Genomic DNA, 24,032 nt, shown 5'->3' with positions numbered 1-24,032 from the left:
CTTAACTGCCTATCTGTTCCTTCCGACTGGATTCCAACAAGTTTTGTAATGACGGGGAAAATATCTGATCCTTATGTCACCTCTCATGCCCATCCCATGTATTTTTTATAATTTAAGGCACCATGTTGGGAACCAAGTTTGCACCTTATTACCCATTAAATAGATTCCCTCTCACTTTGTAAATTAAACTTTTTAGGTCCCCCCTGACAACTAGAAATTGTATATACTAGAAACCCCCTGCTGATTATTCCATCGCCTCATGCGATGCTGCTAAGTTTCCGCTTGTAGCTGTATTCACCCTGTCGCTGCTTGTCTTTATCGGAGTCACCCGTATTACCACTGGAGGGTTTTCCTCTTTTGTTGCTTTCAACCATGTGACTGAAGGGATAACAACACCTGATGTTATCCATCTTCTTCGAAGAAGACTTTACCTCATCGCTGTAGGAATCCTCCTCGTCTCATACCACCATGGCCATGTCACCGCTTGCAGCTACGTCTTCTCACAATTCCCAAAACACAATTAGTCTTGACACTATGTAAGTTTACGAGTCTTTTATTCTATTTCTCATTCCATAAATGTCATGGGCCTTTCAGAATTTTTGGATTCTGTCAAAGATTTTCTCAAACTGAAATACAGCGTGACATATTTCACTATTTTATTTTAATATCTAAATGTTTTAAAAATCTTTTTTTTTTTCAGAAATAACTTTAATACCTTTAGTTTTTAATATCCAAGTACACCATTATTTTTTTTATTTTTTTTTTGGACACTTTCCATCTGATAATTCATGCATACTGCCACATGGCGCCCAATGCTTGTTCACCCCCCAATTACTCATACTTTGTAGGAAATATGTAGCGCCCCGAGGGCTCGGCCGCTACAGGGGTATTGCACCTCTGCCAGAGGTGTGGTATTCCACTCCCGGGTAAGGATGGAGCATGGACCAGGGCTCGGTAGGCTGCATGCATCACACACACCCCATTTCCGGGGGACAGCTCAACGGTGCTCCCATTAGACAGTAATGCAGGCACGACAGACCATGTCCCTGGCTGGAGTGGGGATGGGGGAGGAAAACCCAGTGATGTAGGAGCAGAAGGGGACGGTTTCTGGAGCATAGGAAGGAGCCCATTGGTTGCTGGTCACCTGGGCTCAAGTTCTAGAGGGAAGTATAAAAGGTGGGCAACATCTTAGTTCTGGGTGAAGTACAGAGAGAAGAGAAGACAGGGAGCAGAGGCTCTGTAGGAGCTCTGCTCAGAGGCAGGCCTAGAGAAAAGGCCGGGGCCTTAGAGGAGAAGGAACAGAGGAGAAGAGAAGGAACAGGAAAGGGAAAGAAGTGGCCAAGAAACAGAAGGGCTCAGGAACAAGAAGGTGGAAGGGACCCTAAGGACCAACGTGAATCGGGTGACAGGCCAGGCAAGAAGAGGGTACCGGATCCCAATTTGGTGGAAGCTAATAATCTTCAGCCAAGAACCGGCGGTCGCGACCATCACTTGGTGCGACCCCTTGCTAAACCTTGCTAGGAAGGCATACCATATAGGGTAGCGGGAAACGGGGCCCACGTTTGCCCGCATAGACCCGCGGGAGCTGGACAAAAGCTTGGTCACTGGCGGGGCATGAGCCGAAGGAAGGATAGGAAGGAGCTCTGAACCATACTCCTGAAGTGCCTGGGGGTTGACCGAGTCCCTCACCAGGTGGACACTGCACTGATTGGGTGGTCACTGCTGGCGCTGAAGTGACCCGGAGCATATGAACTGTGAGTAAAAGCCATTGGACTGCAGTACATTGTCTGTGTACTCCTTGCTCCTCCAGCACTAACGGCACTGGGACTCTCTACACCATCACCCCCACCATCCTCTACACTGCCCTGGGGCTGCACTCTTCCCGTGGGGAGTAACACTACCTCAGCTGCAAACACCATCAGCCTCAGCGGTCTGCACTGCAGCGGCGGTTAGCCCTGACCGCAATCCACGGGTGGCATAGTCGGACATTACCTACAGCACATCATCATAGACTACCACTGGTCTGACCACCCTGAGCCACAGGACCGGGTCACCACCACTACTCCCAGCATGGCCCTGATGTCCGGTCTCGAGTGCCCCACCGCCCAGGGGGCGAGTCAAATAGGGGTAATGGAAACCTTTTCTTGGTTTTCTTTACTCTTATTTGCCAATATTGCAGAGAGAGCCTTGTTCATATTCTGTCTATCGATTGGAAAAAGCAGTTTTCACCTCGACATGGGTCTACTTAGTAGCTGCATGGCCTGCCTTTATTTTATGGTACATCTTTATTGCATAGTATATGCAGCCTTTATGCTTATTGGAAAGGTACTGGAAGCCATTCAAATTCTTGGACTCTGATATTGATGGCCTATTCTTTGTGGGTTGAGTTGTTGAGGTCATTTATTTTAGTTCCTGTAAAATAGGCTAGAGTGCAGTACCAGACACAGTCACACTGTCACGGGTGCGTCAGATGTAACAGACAGTCGCTCTGGATCTGGCTGCAGAAGTTCACTGCAAAATAGGCTAGAGTGCAGTACCAGACACAGTCACACTGTCACGGGTGCGTCAGATGTAACAGACAGTCGCTCTGGATCTGGCTGCAGAAGGTCACTGCTTTTGGCATTGCAGACGCCAATAAACTCTCAGTCTGTTTCAGGGAGTTGCCAGTGATATTCTCATTTCCCTTGTGAAGGCTTGGAGCAATAGCAGTCAGCTAGCTTCCTCTCTGGTGCCCTTGGAGGATGTTTGGTATTATCTCTCTGGTGTCTGCTCAAGCTAAGTTTTCCCCCCTTTGTTTGTCTCCCTTTTTGTCTTTAGTTTATAGTGGGGACTGACCAGTGCTCACCCCCCCATCTAGGGCCTAGCTCTAGGGATATACAGGGATTAGGTTTGCTGTTTGGCGATAGGTGCATAACCTATATAGGGACGGTAAGACAGGTAAGGTGAAATTAGATCTGCCTAGGGGTCTCCACTCTCCCCTTCCCTAGCATTTGGGCTACCCTCCCCTCATCCCTTCGTGTTGCACTTAGTCTTTCCCACACTGTGCGTGACGCGCACATGAATGAGAGCCATTGTGAAGGTCTTGCACTTTTCCAGTAAGTGCCATTCTCTATTTGCTTTCCAAGATCCAAGAGTCAGATCTACACTGATCACAGAATAAAGCATTAGCTTAAAAGGATTTTCTCAATTTGTCCTCAAGAGCGCACCACTCTCCAGCCTCTTAGCTTGCTGCATGCTTGGGGGAGGTGCGAGAAAACGGAGAGATGCAGGGGCACTGAAAGTATCTTGATCAAGCAATCTAGTAAGTTTCAGAGCTGCTCTTACAAGCTCTATAGCAAAGAGCTTGTAAGCGCTGTTGATAAATTGTAGAGGTGACCGGTAAACTAGGCAAAAAGCAGTAAACAATAGGGTATAAAATTCCTCCCTTCTAGAGAAGGATTTTTAGCTGCACTTTGAAATTTTACCTATTTATGAACATGAGACTACCCCTTTGATGGGGTTTTCTCTGACTTCTTTTTTTTCTTTGGGGCTAAGCTCTTATCAGCAGGTTCTTGCTATTTGCCACTTCTGCCCTGCAACAATCTCTCCCGGCTTAGAGCAGCCACAGACCACTCGTGCCGGTGATTCTCCTGCTTCCTGTGACGTCACGCCGACAGAGCGGTTGCTTTCCTTCTGCTCTGTTGATGGGACGTTAGTGCCGTTGATATGTTGATTGACTGCAGGCTCTGCCTTAAGCACCTGAGAGCTATCATCAACATGACGTCGGCAGTGACACCTTGGTGACAGAGCAGAGCAGAAGAGAAGGAACTGCTCTTTTGATGTGACATTATAGGAAGAAGGAGAATCACCTGCAGGAGCGGTTCATAACGTTTTGAGACGGGAAAGATTGTCACAGGGCAGCGCAGGTAGGTAGTTAGCAACTACCCACCAATAAGTGCTAAGTCCCATGGAAAAACAAAACAAAAAAGTCATGGATAACCCCTTTAAGGATAGTCAATCTTTGTAAAAATCAATATGCAAATTGTCTCTTCAGAGGAAGAGGACTAGAACTCTAGTGCCACCTATTGGAAGTAGTAATCCTAAAAGTCAATATCGACCATTTAACGAGCCTTGCCACATGACGAAGGATAAACGCCAAACCAGGAATCTCAATTTGCAGACACTGTGTTCCAGGGTACTGTCCCTCATCAGTGCAAAGTGTGAGATCTGGTGTGGCTGGGTGAGAGGTGTCTGACCGGGATCCGAGGGGTAACATTTCTCCTTGCGGAGAGTGACATGCCAAGCCTGACATGCCAAGGTGAGGAGACTTTTAAGCCTTGCAATGAGGCTTATTCGCCGTGCAATGCTCCTATGGGAAGTTAAATATGCAAATTGTCTCTTCAGAGAGGAAGAGGACTAGAACTCTTGTGCCACCTATTGGAATTAGCAATCCTAGAAGTCAATGTGGACCCTTTAAAGACCCTTTCTCCTCACCTTGGCATGCCAGGCTTGACATGTCACTCTCCGCAAGGAGAAACGTTACCCTTTGGATCCTGGTCAGGCGCCTCTCACCCAGCCAAACCAGATCTCACTCTTTGCACTGATGAGGGGCAGTACCCCGAAACACAGAGTCTACAAATTGAGATTCTGGTTCTGGCTTTTATCCTAAATCATGTGGCAAGGCTCATTAAAAGTTCGACATTGACTTTTAGGATTGCTACTTCCAATAGATGGCACTAGAGTTCTAGTCCTCTTCCTCTCTGAAGAGACAATTTGCACATTTAATTTCCTAGAGGAGCACTGCAAGGCTTAAAAGTCTCCTCACCTTGGCATGCCAGGCTTGACATGTCACTCTCCTCAAGGAGAAACGTTACCTCTTGGATCCCATGTAAAATTCCTGAAATACTCTTTAAGATATTCCTTCGTCTTGTTGTAAACTATTGCACTGATACATGATTTAGTGTATTCAATTAATTATCATATGCCACCAATAAACAACAGTACACAGGAAGTTGATACATATGAATTCTTACAAAAAACAATTTTTTTCAGTCCACAAAAATTTTACAGCTGCACAGAATGTAAGTTGGTATATACATTGCATGATCTCTCCATGAAGATAATTCTCCATGTAATTTTATACCGATCCGAACCCCAACTCTACCCCTGGATATGGATTCTCATATACATTTGTCTTGATGTATAACCGATGACGTCAATTATAAATATTTACAGAAAATCAGATAATAAAAAACACAATCGCGAAATTTGTAATTTTTTTTTTTTTTACAAAATTAGTTACATTTACAATTTGGGATGTTTTATTGCACGGATGTTAAAATGAAACGCACATGATTCCTCTTTTATTTATGTAAAATGTGTCCTATTATTTAGCACGTCAGAGACATAAACTTTACGCACATGGCAAGGAAATTTTGCTTTTTATGCTGATTAATTGCATGTGTTATTTAAAAGAAATAGCCCTCCCGGGTTACAGAAAATGACAAGAATTTCAGATTAAAAACAAAGCTAATTAAACATTTCAGCGCTTCATGTGCATGTAAATCTAGAGGTTTTTATATATGAATCTACTACAATCACATAACATACCAGGACAATTGTTTTCTTTCACTCTGGGCCTCTACGTGCAAATTTCCAAGATGTTCTTTTCATTATATGCCATTGACTCCACAATAAATAACAATAAATAACAACTACTGCTGCAAAACACTGGTCTGTACAGCAGAGGTTGCCAAAAACAACACCCCCTTGATTGACATCACTCAGAACTCCGCATCTATCAGCTGAAGATGAAGATTATATATATATTTTTTCAACAGAGTTAACTTTTATAAACCAATTGTCCCCTATTGAAGTCCCTTAGTGTTCTCTCCAGGAATACCCTTTTTATGGCCATTATACAGTATGATGCTTCCAAAAATGCCCCCTCACACACACACAGACACACACATATACACACACATATACACACTGAGTGTGGCATTCCCATATTAAATCCCCCCACAGTTTCACCCCACACGCACATTAGGATGACACCACACAGCCTCCAACAAAGTATGATGACCCCACAGTAATTATAATACCTCCACATCTTGATGCCCCTAAAGTGCCCCCCTATAGTATGATATCCCCATAGTCCTCCCCATTAATAAAATGTCATAGCCCCCACTCAGTATGATGGCCTTTCAGTATAATGGTCCCCACTCAGTATGATTGCCTCCACAGCCCCCTACTCAATGTGAGGGCCCCCATAGTCCCCCACTCAGTATGATGGCCCCCATAACACACCACTCAGCATAAGTGGCCCCACATCCCATCATACAGTATGAAGGCCACAACAGCCCCCCACACAGAATGAGGACCCTCACAGCACTCCTCACAGTATGAAGGCCACCACAAGTATGGGGGCCCTCACAGTCCACAACTCAGTATTTTGTCCCCCACCGGGACCCCAGTAAAATGGCCCGCTCAGTATGAGGGGTAAAATTGTAAAATCAATTGGGTTTTTATTTGGAGGCTTGTATCTCAGGTGTACCCCGTTCTGCTGTCTAATGGATCACGTGAACCTTTTCACAAGAACAATGTTGGTAAAAAAGAAATTGGATGTTTTTTTAAGAGTCCTTTGACGCTGCCCTTATGAGGAAGAACAAGTCCTTGGAAAAAGGAAAAAAGGAAACTAGGTATGATTGAGTAAGAGAAAGAGGACCCTAGGGTAAATAGTTTTTAAAAAACATGATGAGAACCACCTCAATGGTAACAGCATCCTTCTCTCTTGACAAGCTGCAAATAACATCACTACCATCTTGTTGGCTACAGGTTGACACATGTAGCATAAACATCTCCCAACAGAATATTGTGAATCTTGGATATGTATTAGATTCAACACGTATGCATGAAAAAGCCCAACAACAACAGAATATATTATAGGCCGAAGTTTAGTATTAAAAAATTACATATAAATAGATAAATATGTATTTACATAAAAGAAAGATTTTGCCATAGTACGAGGACAAGAAGATAAATAGTAAACCAACTAAAAAACACTAGGATAGTAGAGTGGACCTACAGTGCCTGATGTAATGAGGAATTAACCACACTCTCAAGATAACTCAGGCTGTCCAACAGATATAAATAACACTCAAAAGTGACACATATGTGAATAGTTGGGATAGTGTAGCATTCCCGCTGCCCCAGCCCTTGTTTCATGTAACTTCCTCAGGAGGCGTGTGACACGACATGCCTCCTGAGGAAGTTACACGAAACGTGCGTTGGGGCGGCGGCTATAATATACTCTGTTGTTGTTGGGCTTTTTCATGTCTACGTATTGAAGCTAATACGTGTTATTGTTTGAGTTTTAGCCATTATTTATTTTCTGTGCATCTGTGGAGGGAATTCTCTATGTGTACAAGAATCTTAGAATAAGTCAAGCCAAGAGGAATGGTAAAGAAGCACACATTTGTAGATATAATGATTGTACCAGTAAACTTGCAATGATTCAAGATAAATGCATCTAAGAAATGAAACCTGGTGATAAACTTATTTATCTTCTCTATCTCGTTTGCAGCAATGGTCTGTCCCCATACCATGTCATATAATCATTGTCATACAGGATGTGACAAGGACTGTAATGCGACACACAGCAAAACTATGTGTTTTGACCATCCAACAGAAGGTTGCTTCTGCCCTGAAGGAGAGGTGATGTTTAATGGAAAATGTGTCTCTGAAAGTATTTGCAACCAATGCACAGATGGTAATGGAGACCATCACAAGGTAACAATATTCAGGACCATCAGCATGAAGATTAAAACCTAGTAGCTGTTTAAACGTATATTTCATGTATAAGGCCACAAGAGACCTTCGTTCGTAGACTTCGGTAACCAATTTCTTGTGGGGTTCTTGGGTTGGAAGATGAAGATAGAATGTGGAGTTATGTTGAGTTGATCTCAACTACCTGAAAGGGTTATCTAAAGATAAAAGAGGGCTTACATTTGTTTTTTAAAGTCTCACATTTTTCCATGGGTGGTACCTGGTATGTCAACCTGATTGCATCTCTTGGTGGCCATATGGAGAGGGCATTTTGAAAGCAAACTATCTCCTTTAAGGGACTTGTTCAAAATTTTAGTAGTGCATTCATGACTGTGACATTCATTCTGCTAGGATCAATATATTTTTTTTATTGTAGCATTTGGAAACTTGGATCCCCTCCCATGACCCCTGCAGTATCTGCATTTGCCTAGACGATAGGCTCACCAACTGCTCCGCGAAGCCATGTCCTACAGTCAAACGTAATACCAAATATTTTTCCGCATTTTGAGAATTTTTTGTTATTCAGTCACTGACGAGTTATTGTATTTTTTTTTTAGCTCCCACTTGTGGCCCTTGTGAAATCCCAGCACTGAAACAAAGCTCTGATCGATGTTGCTCCGAGTATGAATGTGGTAGGTAATTAGGTCACAAGATTGAAAAAGAAAAAAAATATCTAAAATTCATTTCTATTGTAATAACAAAGACATACACAGATGGAGCAAAGGACTTCTGCTGGATCTTGACCATTCATATCTTACAGGACTAGATCATCAGGTCATTACCAAACCCATTTGACTTGGTGATGATACTTATTATTATTTGAGGGCATCTCTGCATGGTTTTTGTGTGTGAAGAGTGTGAACACACGGGGTCTTCCGTGGGTGTAAAACTACTCAGACAACACAGGGTGAGGGTAAAACAGTGTGGCAATACTTTATTGAACCACAAAACAGACAATAAACTGATAGAACACTCCCAGCAAATACCCAAGATGGTACAACATTGCACAGTCCCACCCTTCCTTCTCCGCCCGCCTGGGATAAAACAGCTGCGACTTCCAGGGCTGACTACCTAAACCAGTGGCCCCCCGCTCCTGGTGGGTCCCCACAGAGAGAATATATAGCGGCAAGGTTAGGAAGCTAGCAGTCCATTGAGGTACAAGGCCAGGAAACCCGAGGGTCCCACCCTTGCCTCTCCGAGAGTTTCCATGGGGCCAGATGACCGGCTGGTCCCAATCTGGCTTCTCCGAATGTCTCCATGGGTTCCCGGTGACCGGAGGGTCACACCTGGCAACCCCAAACAACATTTCCATGGAGCCAGGTGACTTCATCGTCCCAACCTGGTCTCTTCAAAATCTATCCATGGGCTCTCTGATGGTCAATGAAGCACATCCGTATCTTACCAGTCAGGGCCATATACCCTTAGGCCGGAATCATGTAGAATCCAAATCTGTGTCTCTTTGGTTAAAGCCATGCTTTCAAGCTGATGGTCTCAGAGAGTCTGAACCTTGATTCTCCCTGTAAAGTCTCTTTCCAATTTCTGTTTCAAGTCTGACCGCTACAGAATCACATGTCCCTTAAAATAGTTGCAGTTGTCCTTTGGAGTACACATTCACAGGTAAGGGGTTAGGGAGGGCATTACTCACAGGGCTCAAGTCTCGTTGTTTGAGCCAATCTAATTACATAATTGGTATAGCAGGGACTCTTGTAAATAAACATCTAGCTAGCTTAGTATAATATGTTATTAGCATAGTAACCAAACAACTTCTCTTCGTTTGGAAACAATGATAACATTCAATTTTATACAAATATTATGACCTTCTTGACCAGCCACAGAAATACACATACATTTACAAGTCAGCACAAAGATAATAGTGTATTTCTCTTGGCTTAACAAATCTAATCGTCTGGCTCATTAAGATTATAGGCTGTATCGTCATAAAGAGACTTCTTCGGTTCGGGTAGCCAATAGAGCCAATCTTTGCATCTAATTCATTAAGACCATTGTTGTTCACCATTGTCTTGATGACGAGGTGTGCTGAAGTTAGACATATGCCTCGTCATGAATCAAGAGTGTCTGACGAATGGTAAGCACCTTTGTGTGCACATCACCATAATTCCTGCTCTAGTCCCTGCAAGATTTGTTGGGTAACGAACGCCATCACCCATCATGAATATGATGAGCTGCAGTCGTCATGCTCACATCCCGAAAAAAGGAACTGCTCACTTTGTTGGAGCTGGGTAGAAAATGATGTGAGAAAAATTGCAACATTTTAGCACATCCTCGAGTTGCACCAAAAGTTTATGACTTTTCCAAACTTTTTACAAAAGCTTTGATGAATAGGGCCTTGTATCTTTGTGATAGGGTCATGATTTTGACAAAATTACAGTTTTGTCAGGGTCACCTTTAGCAGTATTTAAGCCTCATAAACCAAAAACAATTACTCAGTAATGTGCCCAATTATTAACAGCTTGTACCTTATTGTGTACATTTGGTGGCATCTGAATGCAGAAGGTTAATAATTTGATCTCCATGAAGTCTCTTATGTCGATAATGTATCATTTAATAATTATTTCCAACTTTGACAGAATCATTTTCGGCAGGACGTAAAGTGTGGCCCGCTAAACATTTCCCCCAAAACCGTGCAACCTTTCACAGGCAATGCCTTACTTCATGTCCCTTCTCGCCTAAATGTTTGATTGGACACCAGAGCATCGTGGTGGCATGCACTAGAGATCTACTTGTTCTGTGTCTAGGAGAATCGCCAACTCTTCTGGGAGGTCTTACACTTTTACAGGAGCCTCCTGGATGTTGTAGGAGAGTTAGCGAGTAGAAATTTAGCAAATGTAAGTGGGAGAATGATTAGAATATTTATTGGGACCTTTACACTGGAGTGGCAGGCAGGCACCTTGTTGGGAACCAGGTTTGCCCATCATTGACTTTCAAATTGGAACTTTGAAGCTTTGTAGATGCAACACAGAAGCTAGTTGATAGCAGGTGAATGGTGTGTTTGGACCTTTATTTGCATGGCCCTTTGACGGTAATTTTGCCTGTTGATGGACCTTTGTCATAATCATAGATGTAGAGCATGTTGGTATTTATGTGTTTCTTGAGCGGGTTCACCACATTTTTAAGGAAGAAAATAGTCAAAGGCACGTGATACAGATGTGTATGTGGAATTTGTAATTTGGAGACCCTAGATTTTCTTCCTACAACACCGTGGGCACATAGAACTTGTACGGAGTTGTAAAGTGCTTCAGGCTCGAGGCCTATAGACTCTTCCAAGCATAACATCATCTTAGTATCTGGTCCATCTTTTAATATAATAAGTGGTGTGATGGGCAGTAAACTGTTAAAGTTAATTGCCTGAATTGTCATTTTTGAGAAAAATTACTATTATTTATCACTTTATTTTGTCACTTGAGTAGAATATTCTCTTTTTTTAAGTCTTGGTGTTCTCATACATCCCTCTAATTTTGGCTTCCTATGATTAAACCATTACATTTTTACTTTCATACTCAGGGATAAAACATTTTGTCCCGTTCCCTGACCATAGTGGGTAAGGAAATATCAAGTTTTTTGGCAGATCCTAAGACGTAAACCTTAATATTCCAGTGGAAAATATTTTTGTCATTAGGACTGACTCAGTGTCTATCTTGTGCGATGGATTCCAAGAATGACACGTCAATAGATGCAGAGGGCCAGGCACTAATTCATTTCAGATAAAGCGGGGCGATGTCAACGTGTGTGGCTTTTATATGTATTTTTTGTTAATGTACCTAGATATCACATTACATTCCCAACTCACGCAGGACAGGATTACAGGGGAGAACTTCTAGAATGTAGAAGTCAATATAAATTCAAAATCAAACTACGTAGGGTTTGTAGTCTGTAGTCTGTTACCATGGAAACATATAGACCTGTATAGAAGCTGTAAACACCAAATTATAGGGATTTTTTTTTAAATAAAACTATTTTCAAAGTTGCTTCATTTTTGATGAAAAAATAAAATAAGTTTAAAAGTAAGACATACTCTTAAAATCAAGGAATTAAAAGTGGAGATGAGCGGATCGATTCACAAAGGATTGAGTTTGAATGAAAATATCCTGAAATTCACAGTTTTACGAGAATCTGAACATTTTGAGGTTCGATTTACTGTTCAGAAAAAAAAACTTGCCTGGCACCATTTACTACATTGCTGACGAATTAGAGCGGGCTAATGTTTTTTGCGTGGCCACATAGGCCTTCCCATGAAGCCCTGCAGCTAGGACATCTAGAGGATTATCATACCTTGTACAGTGGTGGTCCGCACCTGGGCCATCACAGATCAGCGGTTCTCAGTAGATTACAGTTTGTACATCAGGGTCCTCTCTCTCTCCTGTAGAGTGTAAACTCTTATGGTCAGTGGGGTCCTCTCTCTCCTGTAGAGTGTAAGCTCTTATGGTCAGTGGGGTCCTCTCTCTCCTGTAGAGTGTAAGCTCTTATGGTCAGCGGGGTCCTCTCTCTCCCCTGTAAAGTGTAAGCTCTTATGGTCAGTGGGGTCCTCTCTCTCTCCTTTAGAGTGTAAGCTTTTATGATTAGCAGAGTCCCCTCTCTCTCCTGTAGAGTGTAAGCTCTTATGATTAGCAGGGTCTTCTCTCTTGTAGAGTTTAAACTCTTATAGTCAGCGGGGTCCTCCCTCTCTCTCTCCTGTAGAGTAAACTTTTATGATTAGCGGGGTCCTCCTGTACAGTCTAACCTGTTATGGTCAGCGGGGTCCTCTCTCTCTTTCCTGTAGAGTGTAAGCTCTTGTGATTAGCGGGGTCATCCTGTAGAGTGTAAGCTCTTATGATCAGCGGGGTCATCTGTCTCTCTCTCCTGTAGAGTAAACTCTTATGATTAGTGGTGTCCTCTCTCCTGTAGAGTGTAAGCTCTTCTGGTCAGCAGGGTCCTCTCTCTCTCCTGTAGAGTGTAAGCTCTTATGATTTAGTGGAGTCCTTTCTCCTTTAGAGTGTAATCTCTTATGGTCAAAAGTGGACATCTAGCTCTCCTGTAGAGTGTAAGCTCTTATGGTCAGCGGGGGACAACTCTCTCTACTCTAGAAAGTAAGTTCTTATGGTCAGCGGGATCCTCTCTCTCTTCTGTGGAGTGTAAGCTTTTATGGTCAGTGGGATCCTCTCTCTCCTGTAGAGTGTAAGCTCTTATGGTCAGCGGGGTTGTGTCTCTCCTGTAGAGTGTAAGCTCTTATGGTCAGTGGGGTCCTCTCTCTCTCCTGTAAAGTGTACGCTGTTATGGTCAGTGGGGTCCTCTCTCTCTCTTTCTCCTGTAGAGTGTAAGCTTTTATGGGCAGCTGGATCCTCTCTCTCTCCTGTATAGTGAAGGCTCTTATGGTCAGCGGGGTCTTCTCTCTCCTGTAGAGTGTAAGTCCTTATAGTCAGCAGGGTCCTCTCTCTCTCCTGTAGAGTGTAAGCTCTTATGGTCAGCGGGGTCCTCTCTATCTCCTGTAGAGTGTAAGCTCTTATGGTCAGCGGGGTCCTCTCTATCTCCTGTAGAGTGTAAGCTCGTATGGGTAGCTGGATCCTCTCTCTCTCCTGTATAGTGAAGGCTCTTATGGTCAGCGGGGTCTTCTCTCTCCTGTAGAGTGTAAGCTCTTATGGTCAGCAGGGTCCTCTCTCTCTCCTGTAGAGTGTAAGCTCTTATGGTCAGCGGGGTCCTCTCTCTCTCCTGTAGAGTGTAAGCTCTTATGGTCAGCGGGGTCCTCTCTATCTCCTGTAGAGTGTAAGCTCGTATGGGCAGCTGGATCCTCTCTCTCTCCTGTATAGTGAAGGCTCTTATGGTCAGCGGGGTCTTCTCTCTCCTGTAGAGTGTAAGCTCTTATGGTCAGCAGGGTCCTCTCTCTCTCCTGTAGAGTGTAAGCTCTTATGGTCAGTGGGGTCCTCTCTCTCCTGTAGAATGTAAGCTCTTATGGTCAGCGCGGTCCTCTCTGTCTCCTGTAGAGTGTAAGCACTTATGGTCAGCGGGGTCCTCTCTCTCTCCTGTACAGTGTAAGCTCTTATGGTCAGTGGGGTCCTCTCTCTCCTGTAGAATGTAAGCTCTTATTATCAGTGGGGTCCTCTCTGTCTCCTGTAGAGTGTAAGCTCTCATGATCAGTGGGGTCCTCTTTCTCTGTCCTGTAGAGTGTAAGCTCTTATTGTCAGTGGGGTCCTCTCTGTCTCCTGTAGAGTGTAAGCTCTTATAGTCAGTGGGGTCCTCTCTCTCTCCTGTAAAGTATAAGCTGTTATGGTCAGTGGGGTACTCTCTCTCTCTTTCTCCTCTAGAGTGTAAGCTTTTATGGGCAGCTGGATCCTCTCTCTCTCCTGTAGAGTGAAGGCTCTTATGGTCAGTGGGGTCCTATATATGTCTCCTGTAGAGTGTAAGCTCTTACGGTCAGCGGGGTCCTCTCTATCTCCTGTAGAGTGTAAGCTCTTATGGTCAGCGGGGTCCTCTCTCTCTCCTGTAGAGTGTAAGCTCTTATGGTCAGTGGTGCCCTCTCTCTCCTGTACAATGTAAGCTCTTATTGTCAGTGGGGTCCTCTTTGTCTCCTGTAGAGTGTAAGCTCTTATGATCAGTGGGGCCCTCTCTGTCCTGTAGAGTGTAAGCTCTTGTAGTAAGCAGGGTCCTCTCTCCTGTAGAGTGTAAGCTCTTATTGTCAGTGGGGTCCTCTCTCGCTCTTGTAGAGTGTAAGCTCTTATGGTCAGCAGGGCCCTCTTTGTCTCCTGTAGAGTATAAGCTCTTATGGTCAGTGGGGTCCTATCTGTCTCCTGTAGAGTGTAAGCTCTTGTAGTCAGCAGGGTCCTCTCTCCTGTAGAGTGTAAGCTCTTATGGTCAGTGGGGTCCTCTCTCTCTCTCCTGAAGAGTGTAAGCTCTTATGGTCAGAGGGGTCCTCTCTCTCTCTTGTAGAGTGTAAGCTCTAATGGTCAGTGGGGTCCTCTCTCTCTCCTGTAGAGTGTAAGCTCTTATAGTCAGCAGGGTCCTCTCTCCTGTAGAGTGTAAGCTCTTATGGTCAGCAGGGTCCTCTCTCTCTCCTGTAGAGTGTAAGCTCTTACGGTCAGCGGGGTCCTCTCTGTCTTCTGTAGAGTGTAAGCTCTTATGGTCAGCGGGGTCCTCTCTCTCTCTCTCCTGTAGAGTGTAAGCTCTTATGGTCAGTGGGGTCCTCTCTCTCCTGTAGAGTGTAAGCTCTTATGGTCAGTGGGGTCCTCTCTCTCTCTCCTGAAGAGTGTAAGCTCTTATGGTCAGCGCGGTCCTCTCTCTCTTGTAGAGTGTAAGCTCTTATGGTCAGTGGCATCCTCTCTCTCTCTACTCTCCCCACGTGTATTATAAGAGCAATTACAAGCTTTGCAGCAAGCAAATTTGCGTGAAATTATTTAGCCGCAAATATGATTTTTTTGTGGAAAATTCGTCGAATTAAAAAAATTAGCTTATCTCTAATTAGAATAATTGGCCACTTTCTGGACATACAATATTTTTAAAATACCACAATCTTTAAAAAATCCATGGAAATACTGAATGCTTTAAGCAGAAAAGAACAGAAAGGTGAAAGCAGTCATATGAATATTCACTATCTTATGTTCTAGGGCAGTGATGGCGAACCTTTTAGAGATGGAGTGCCCAACCGGCAACCCAAAACCCACTTATTTATCACTAAGTGCCAACATGGCAATTTAACTTGGGGCTGAAGCAGACATCAGATAAGACTTGCAAAGTGCTCCCCACACACACTGCACAATACACACACATACTGCCCCTCTGCACAATACACACACATACTGCCCCTCTGCACAATACACACACATACTGCCCCTCTGCACAATACACACACATACTGCCCCTCTGCACAATACACACACATACTGCCCCTCTGCACAATACACACACATACTGCCCCTCTGCACAATACACACACATACTGCCCCTCTGCACAATACACACACATACTGCTCCTCTGCACAATACACACACATACTGCCCCTCTGCACAATACACACACATACTGCCCCTCTGCACAATACACACACATACTGCCCCTCTGCATAATACACACACATACTGCCCCTCTGCACAATACACACACATACTGCCCCTCTGCATAATACACACACATACTGCCCCTCTGCACAATACACACACATACTGCCCCTCTGCATAATACACACACATACTGCCCCTCTGCACAATACACACACATACTGCCCCTCTGCACAATACACACACATACTGCTCCCCTGCACAATACACACACATTCTGCCCCTCTGCACAATACACACACATACTGCCCCTCTGCACAATACACACACATACTGCCCCTCTGCACAATACACACACATTCTGCCCCTCTGCACAATACACACACATACTGCCCCTCTGCACAATACACACACATACTGCCCCTCTGCACAATACACACACATACTGCCCCTCTGCATAATACACACACATACTGCCCCTCTGCACAATACACACACATACTGCCCCTCTGCATAATACACACACATACTGCCCCTCTGCACAATACACACACATACTGCCCCTCTGCACAATACACACACATACTGCCCCTCTGCACAATACATACACATACTGCCCCTCTGCATAATACACACACATACTGCCCCTCTGCACAATACACACACATACTGCCCCTCTGCACAATACACACACATACTGCCCCTCTGCATAATACACACACATACTGCCCCTCTGCACAATACACACACATACTGCCCCTCTGCACAATACACACACATACTGCTCCTCTGCACAATACACACACATTCTGCCCCTCTGCACAATACACACACATACTGCCCCTCTGCACAATACACACACATACTGCCCCTCTGCACAATACACACACATTCTGCCCCTCTGCACAATACACACACATACTGCCCCTCTGCACAATACACACACATACTGCCCCTCTGCACAATACACACACATACTGCTCCTCTGCACAATGCACACACATACTGCTCCTCTGCACAATACACACACTTACTGCCCCTCTGCACAATACACACACATTCTGCCCCTCTGCACAATACACACACATACTGCCCCTCTGCACAATACACACACATACTGCCCCTCTGCATAATACACACACATACTGCCCCTCTGCATAATACACACACATACTGCCCCTCTGCACAATACACACACATACTGCCCCTCTGCATAATACACACACATACTGCCCCTCTGCACAATACACACACATACTGCCCCTCTGCAAAATACACACACATATTGCCCCTCTGCAAAATACACACACATACTGCTCCTCTGCACAATACACACACATACTGCCCCTCTGCACAATACACACACATACTGCCCCTCTGCACAATACACACACATACTGCCCCTCTGCACAATACACACACATACTGCTCCTCTGCACAATACACACACATACTGCTCCTCTGCACAATACACACACATACTGCCCCTCTGCAAAATACACACACATATTGCCCCTCTGCAAAATACACACACATACTGCTCCTCTGCAAAATACACACACATACTGCCCCTCTGCAAAATACACACACATACTGCCCCTCTGCATAATACATACACATACTGCCCCTCTGCACAATACATACACATATTGCCCCTCTGCACAATACACACACATACTGCCCCTCTGCACAATACACACACATACAGCCCCTCTGCATAATACACACACATATTGCCCCTCTGCACAATACACACACATACTGCCCGTCTGCCAAATACACACACATACTGCCCCTCTGCACAATACACACACATACTGCCCCTCTGCAAAATACACACACATACTGCCCCTCTGCACAATACACACACATACTGCCCCTCTGCACAATACACACACATACTGCCCCTCTGCAAAATACACACACATACTGCCCCTCTGCATAATACACACACATACTGCCCCTCTGCAAAATACACACACATACTGCCCCTCTGCACAATACACACACATACTGCCCCTCTGCACAATACACACACATACTGTCCCTCTGCACAATACACACACATACTGCCCCTCTGCACAATACACACACATACTGCTCCTCTGCACAATACACACACATACTGCCCCTCTGCAAAATACACACACATATTGCCCCTCTGCAAAATACACACACATACTGCTCCTCTGCAAAATACACACACATACTGCCCCTCTGCAAAATACACACACATACTGCCCCTCTGCATAATACATACACATACTGCCCCTCTGCACAATACATACACATATTGCCCCTCTGCACAATACACACACATACTGCCCCTCTGCACAATACACACACATAGAGCCCCTCTGCATAATACACACACATATTGCCCCTCTGCACAATACACACACATACTGCCCCTCTGCCAAATACACACACATACTGCCCCTCTGCACAATACACACACATACTGCCCCTCTGCAAAATACACACACATACTGCCCCTCTGCAAAATACACACACATACTGCCCCTCTGCATAATACACACACATACTGCCCCTCTGCAAAATACACACGCATACTGCCCCTCTGCATAATACACACACATACTGCCCCTCTGCACAATACATACGCATACTGCCCCTCTGCATAATACACACACATACTGCCCCTCTGCACAATACACACGCATACTGCCCCTCTGCACAATACACACACATACTGCCCCTCTGCACAATACACACACATACTGCCCCTCTGCACAATACACATACATACTGCCCCTCTGCACAATACACACACATACTGCTCCTCTGCACAATACACACACATACTGCCCCTCTGCAAAATACACACATACTGCTCCTCTGCACAATACACACACATACTGCTCCTCTGCACAATACACACACATACTGCTCCTCTGCACAATACACACACATACTGCCCCTCTGCAAAATACACACATACTGCCCCTCTGCACAATACACACACATACTGCTCCTCTGCACAATACACACACATACTGCTCCTCTGCAAAATACACACATACTGCTCCTCTGCACAATACACACACATACTGCTCCTCTGCACAATACACACACATACTGCCCCTCTGCACAATACACACACATACTGCCCCTCTGCACAATACACACACATACTGCCCCTCTGCACAATACACAGACACACTGCCCCCTGCATAATACACACACATACTGCCCCTCTGCAAAATACACACATACTGCCCCTCTGCACAATACACACACATACTGCTCCTCTGCACAATACACACACATACTGCTCCTCTGCAAAATACACACATACTGCTCCTCTGCACAATACACACACATACTGCTCCTCTGCACAATACACACACATACTGCCCCTCTGCACAATACACACACATACTGCCCCTCTGCACAATACACACACATACTGCTCCTCTGCACAATACACACACATACTGCCCCTCTGCAAAATACACACACATACTGCCCCTCTGCACAATACACACACATACTGCCCCTCTGCACAATACACACACATACTGCCCCTCTGCACAATACACATACATACTGCCCCTCTGCACAATACACAGACACACTGCCCCCTGCATAATACACACACATACTGCCCCTCTGCACAATACACACACATACTGCTCCTCTGCACAATACACACACATACTGCTCCTCTGCAAAATACACACACACATACTGCCCTTCTGCACAATACACACACATACTGCCCCTCTGCATAATACACACACATACTGCCCCTCTGCATAATACACACACATACTGCCCCTCTGGAAAATACACACACATACTGCCCCTCTGCACAATACACACACATACTGCCCCTCTGCAAAATACACACACATACTGCCCCTCTGCACAATACACACACATACTGCTCCTCTGCACAATACACACACATACTGCCCCTCTGCACAATACACACACATACTGCCCCTCTGCACAATACACACACATACTGCTCCTCTGCACAATACACACACATACTGCCCCTCTGCACAATACACACACATACTGCCCCTCTGGAAAATACACACACATACTGCCCCTCTGCAAAATACACACACATACTGCTGCTCTGCACAATACACACACATACTGCCCCTCTGCACAATACACACACATACTGCCCCTCTGCACAATACACACACATACTGCTCCTCTGCACAATACACACATACTGCTCCTCTGCACAATACACACACATACTGCCCCTCTGCAAAATACACACACATACTGCCCCTCTGCACAATACACACACATACTGCCCCTCTGCAAAATATACACACATACTGCCCCTCTGCACAATACACACACATACTGACCCTCTGCACAATACACACACATACTGCCCCTCTGCAAAATACACACACATACTGCTCCTCTGCACAATACACACACATACTGCCCCTCTGCACAATACACACACATACTGCCCCTCTGCAAAATACACACACATACTGCCCCTCTGCATAATACACACACATACTGCCCCTCTGCATAATACACACACATACTGCCCCTCTGCATAATACACACAAATACTGCTCCTCTGCACAATACACACACATACTGCACCTCTGCACAATACACACACATACTGCCCCTCTGCAAAATACACACACATACTGCCCCTCTGCACAATACACACACATACTGCCCCTCTGCACAATACACACACATACTGCCCCTCTGCAAAATACACACACATACTGCTCCTCTGCACAATACACACACATACTGCACCTCTGCACAATACACACACATACTGCCCCTCTGCAAAATACACACACATACTGCCCCTCTGCAAAATACACACACATACTGCCCCTCTGCATAATACACACACATACTGCCCCTCTGCACAATACACACACATATTGCCCCTCTGCACAATACACACACATACTGCCCCTCTGCACAATACACACACATACTGCCCCTCTGCATAATACACACACATACTGCCCCTCTGCATAATACACACACATATTGCCCCTCTGCACAATACACACACATACTGCCCCTCTGCACAATACACACACATACTGCCCCTCTGCACAATACACACACATACTGCCCCTCTGCACAATACACACACATACTGCCCCTCTGCACAATACACACACATACTGCCCCTCTGCACAATACACACACATACTGCCCCTCTGCATAATACACACACATACTGCCCCTCTGCAAAATACACACACATACTGCCCCTCTGCAAAATACACACACATACTGCCCCTCTGCACAATACACACACATACTGCCCCTCTGCAAAATACACACACATACTGCCCCTCTGCACAATACACACACATACTGACCCTCTGCACAATACACACACATACTGCCCCTCTGCAAAGTACACACACATACTGCCACTCTGCACAATACACACACACATACTGCCCCTCTGCACAATACACACACATACTGCCCCTCTGCCAAATACACACACATACTGCCCCTCTGCACAATACACACACATACTGCCCCTCTGCAAAATACACACACATACTGCCCCTCTGCATAATACACACACATACTGCCCCTCTGCACAATACATACGCATACTGCCCCTCTGCATAATACACACACATATTGCCCCTCTGCACAATACACACACATACTGCCCCTCTGCACAATACACACACATACTGCTCCTCTGCACAATACACACACATACTGCCCCTCTGCACAATACACACACATACTGCCCCTCTGCCAAATACACACACATACTGCCCCTCTGCACAATACACACACATACTGCCCCTCTGCAAAATACACACACATACTGCCCCTCTGCATAATACACACACATACTGCCCCTCTGCACAATACATACGCATACTGCCCCTCTGCATAATACACACACATATTGCCCCTCTGCACAATACATACACATACTGCCCCTCTGCACAATACACACACATACTGCCCCTCTGCACAATACACACACATACTGCCCCTCTGCACAATACACATACATACTGCCCCTCTGCACAATACACAGACACACTGCCCCCTGCACAATACACACACATACTGCCCCTCTGCACAATACACACACATACTGCTCCTCGGCACAATAAACACACACACTGCTCCTCTGCAAAATACACACATACTGCTCCTCTGCACAATACACACACATACTGCTCCTCTGCACAATACACACACATACTGCCCCTCTGCACAATACACACACACATACTGCCCCTCTGCAAAATACACACACATACTGCCCCTCTGCACAATACACACACATACTGCCCCTCTGCACAATACACACATATACTGCCCCTCTGCATAATACACACACATACTGCCCCTCTGCATAATACACGCACATACTGCCCCTCTGCACAATACAGAGACACACTGCCCCCTGCACAATACACACACATACTGCCCCTCTGCACAATACACACACATACTGCTCCTCTGCACAATACACACACATACTGCTCCTCTGCAAAATACACACACACATACTGCCCCTCTGTACAGTACACACACATACTGCCCCTCTGCACAATACTCACACATACTGCCCCTCTGCACAATACACACACATACTGCTCCTCTGCAAAATACACACATACATACTGCCCCTCTGCATAATACACACACATACTGCCCCTCTGCACAATACACACACATACTGCCCCTCTGCACAATACACACACATACTGCCCCTCTGCACAATACACACACATACTGCCAGTCTGCACAATACACACACATACTGCTCCTCTGCATAATGCACACAAATACTGCTCCTCTGCACAATACACACACATACTGCCCCTCTGCACAATACACACACATACTGCCCCTCTGCACAATACACACACATACTGCCCCTCTGCACAATACACACACATACTGCCCCTCTGCACAATACACACACATACTGCCCCTCTGCACAATACACACACATACTGCCCCTCTGCATAATACACACACATACTGCCCCTCTGCACAATACACACACATTCTGCCCCTCTGCACAATACACACACATACTGCCCCTCTGCATAATACACACACATACTGCCCCTCTGCACAATACACACACATACTGCCCCTCTGCAAAATACACACACATACTGCCCCTCTGCACAATACACACACATACTGCCCCTCTGCAAAATACACACAAATACTGCCCCTCTGCAAAATACACACACATACTGCTCCTCTGCACAATACACACACATACTGCCCCTCTGCACAATACACACACATACTGCCCCTCTGCACAATACACACACACATACTGCCCCTCTGCACAATACACACACATACTGCCCCTCTGCACAATACACACACATACTGCCCCTCTGCACAATACACACACATACTGCCCCTCTGCACAATACACACACATACTGCCCCTCTGCACAATACACACACATACTGCCCCTCTGCATAATACACACACATACTGCCCCTCTGCAAAATACACACACATACTGCCCCTCTGCACAATACACACACATACTGCCCCTCTGCACAATACACACACATACTGCCAGTCTGCACAATACACACACATACTGCTCCTCTGCAAAATACACACATACATACTGCCCCTCTGCATAATACACACACATACTGCCCCTCTGCACAATACACACACATACTGCCCCTCTGCACAATACACACACATACTGCCCCTCTGCACAATACACACACATACTGCCAGTCTGCACAATACACACACATACTGCTCCTCTGCATAATGCACACAAATACTGCTCCTCTGCACAATACACACACATACTGCCCCTCTGCATAATACACGCACATACTGCCCCTCTGCACAATACAGAGACACACTGCCCCCTGCACAATACACACACATACTGCCCCTCTGCACAATACACACACATACTGCTCCTCTGCACAATACACACACATACTGCTCCTCTGCAAAATACACACACACATACTGCCCCTCTGTACAGTACACACACATACTGCCCCTCTGCACAATACTCACACATACTGCCCCTCTGCACAATACACACACATACTGCTCCTCTGCAAAATACACACATACATACTGCCCCTCTGCATAATACACACACATACTGCCCCTCTGCACAATACACACACATACTGCCCCTCTGCACAATACACACACATACTGCCCCTCTGCACAATACACACACATACTGCCCCTCTGCACA

At 45.3% G+C, this 24,032-nt stretch overlaps 1 protein-coding gene across 1 annotated transcript in view; it reads left to right on the top strand.

Moving 5' to 3' along the window:
• The window catches only part of VWF (von Willebrand factor), a 344,529-nt gene that overhangs the window by 232,066 nt on the left and 88,431 nt on the right, over positions 1 to 24,032 (top strand). Inside the window, exons 38-40 of the mRNA XM_073649985.1 lie at positions 7,565 to 7,770; positions 8,183 to 8,285; positions 8,364 to 8,438. Coding sequence (XP_073506086.1) covers positions 7,565 to 7,770; positions 8,183 to 8,285; positions 8,364 to 8,438 — 384 coding nt within the window. The remainder of the gene's footprint in view (positions 1 to 7,564; positions 7,771 to 8,182; positions 8,286 to 8,363; positions 8,439 to 24,032) is intronic.

This window comes from Phyllobates terribilis, unplaced genomic scaffold (assembly GCF_046119375.1).
Source record: "Phyllobates terribilis strain yellow unplaced genomic scaffold, ASM4611937v1 Scaffold_10__3_contigs__length_209671492, whole genome shotgun sequence".
Classification (NCBI taxonomy): domain Eukaryota; kingdom Metazoa; phylum Chordata; class Amphibia; order Anura; family Dendrobatidae; genus Phyllobates; species Phyllobates terribilis.
This window is presented reverse-complemented; position numbering and strand designations above follow the sequence as displayed.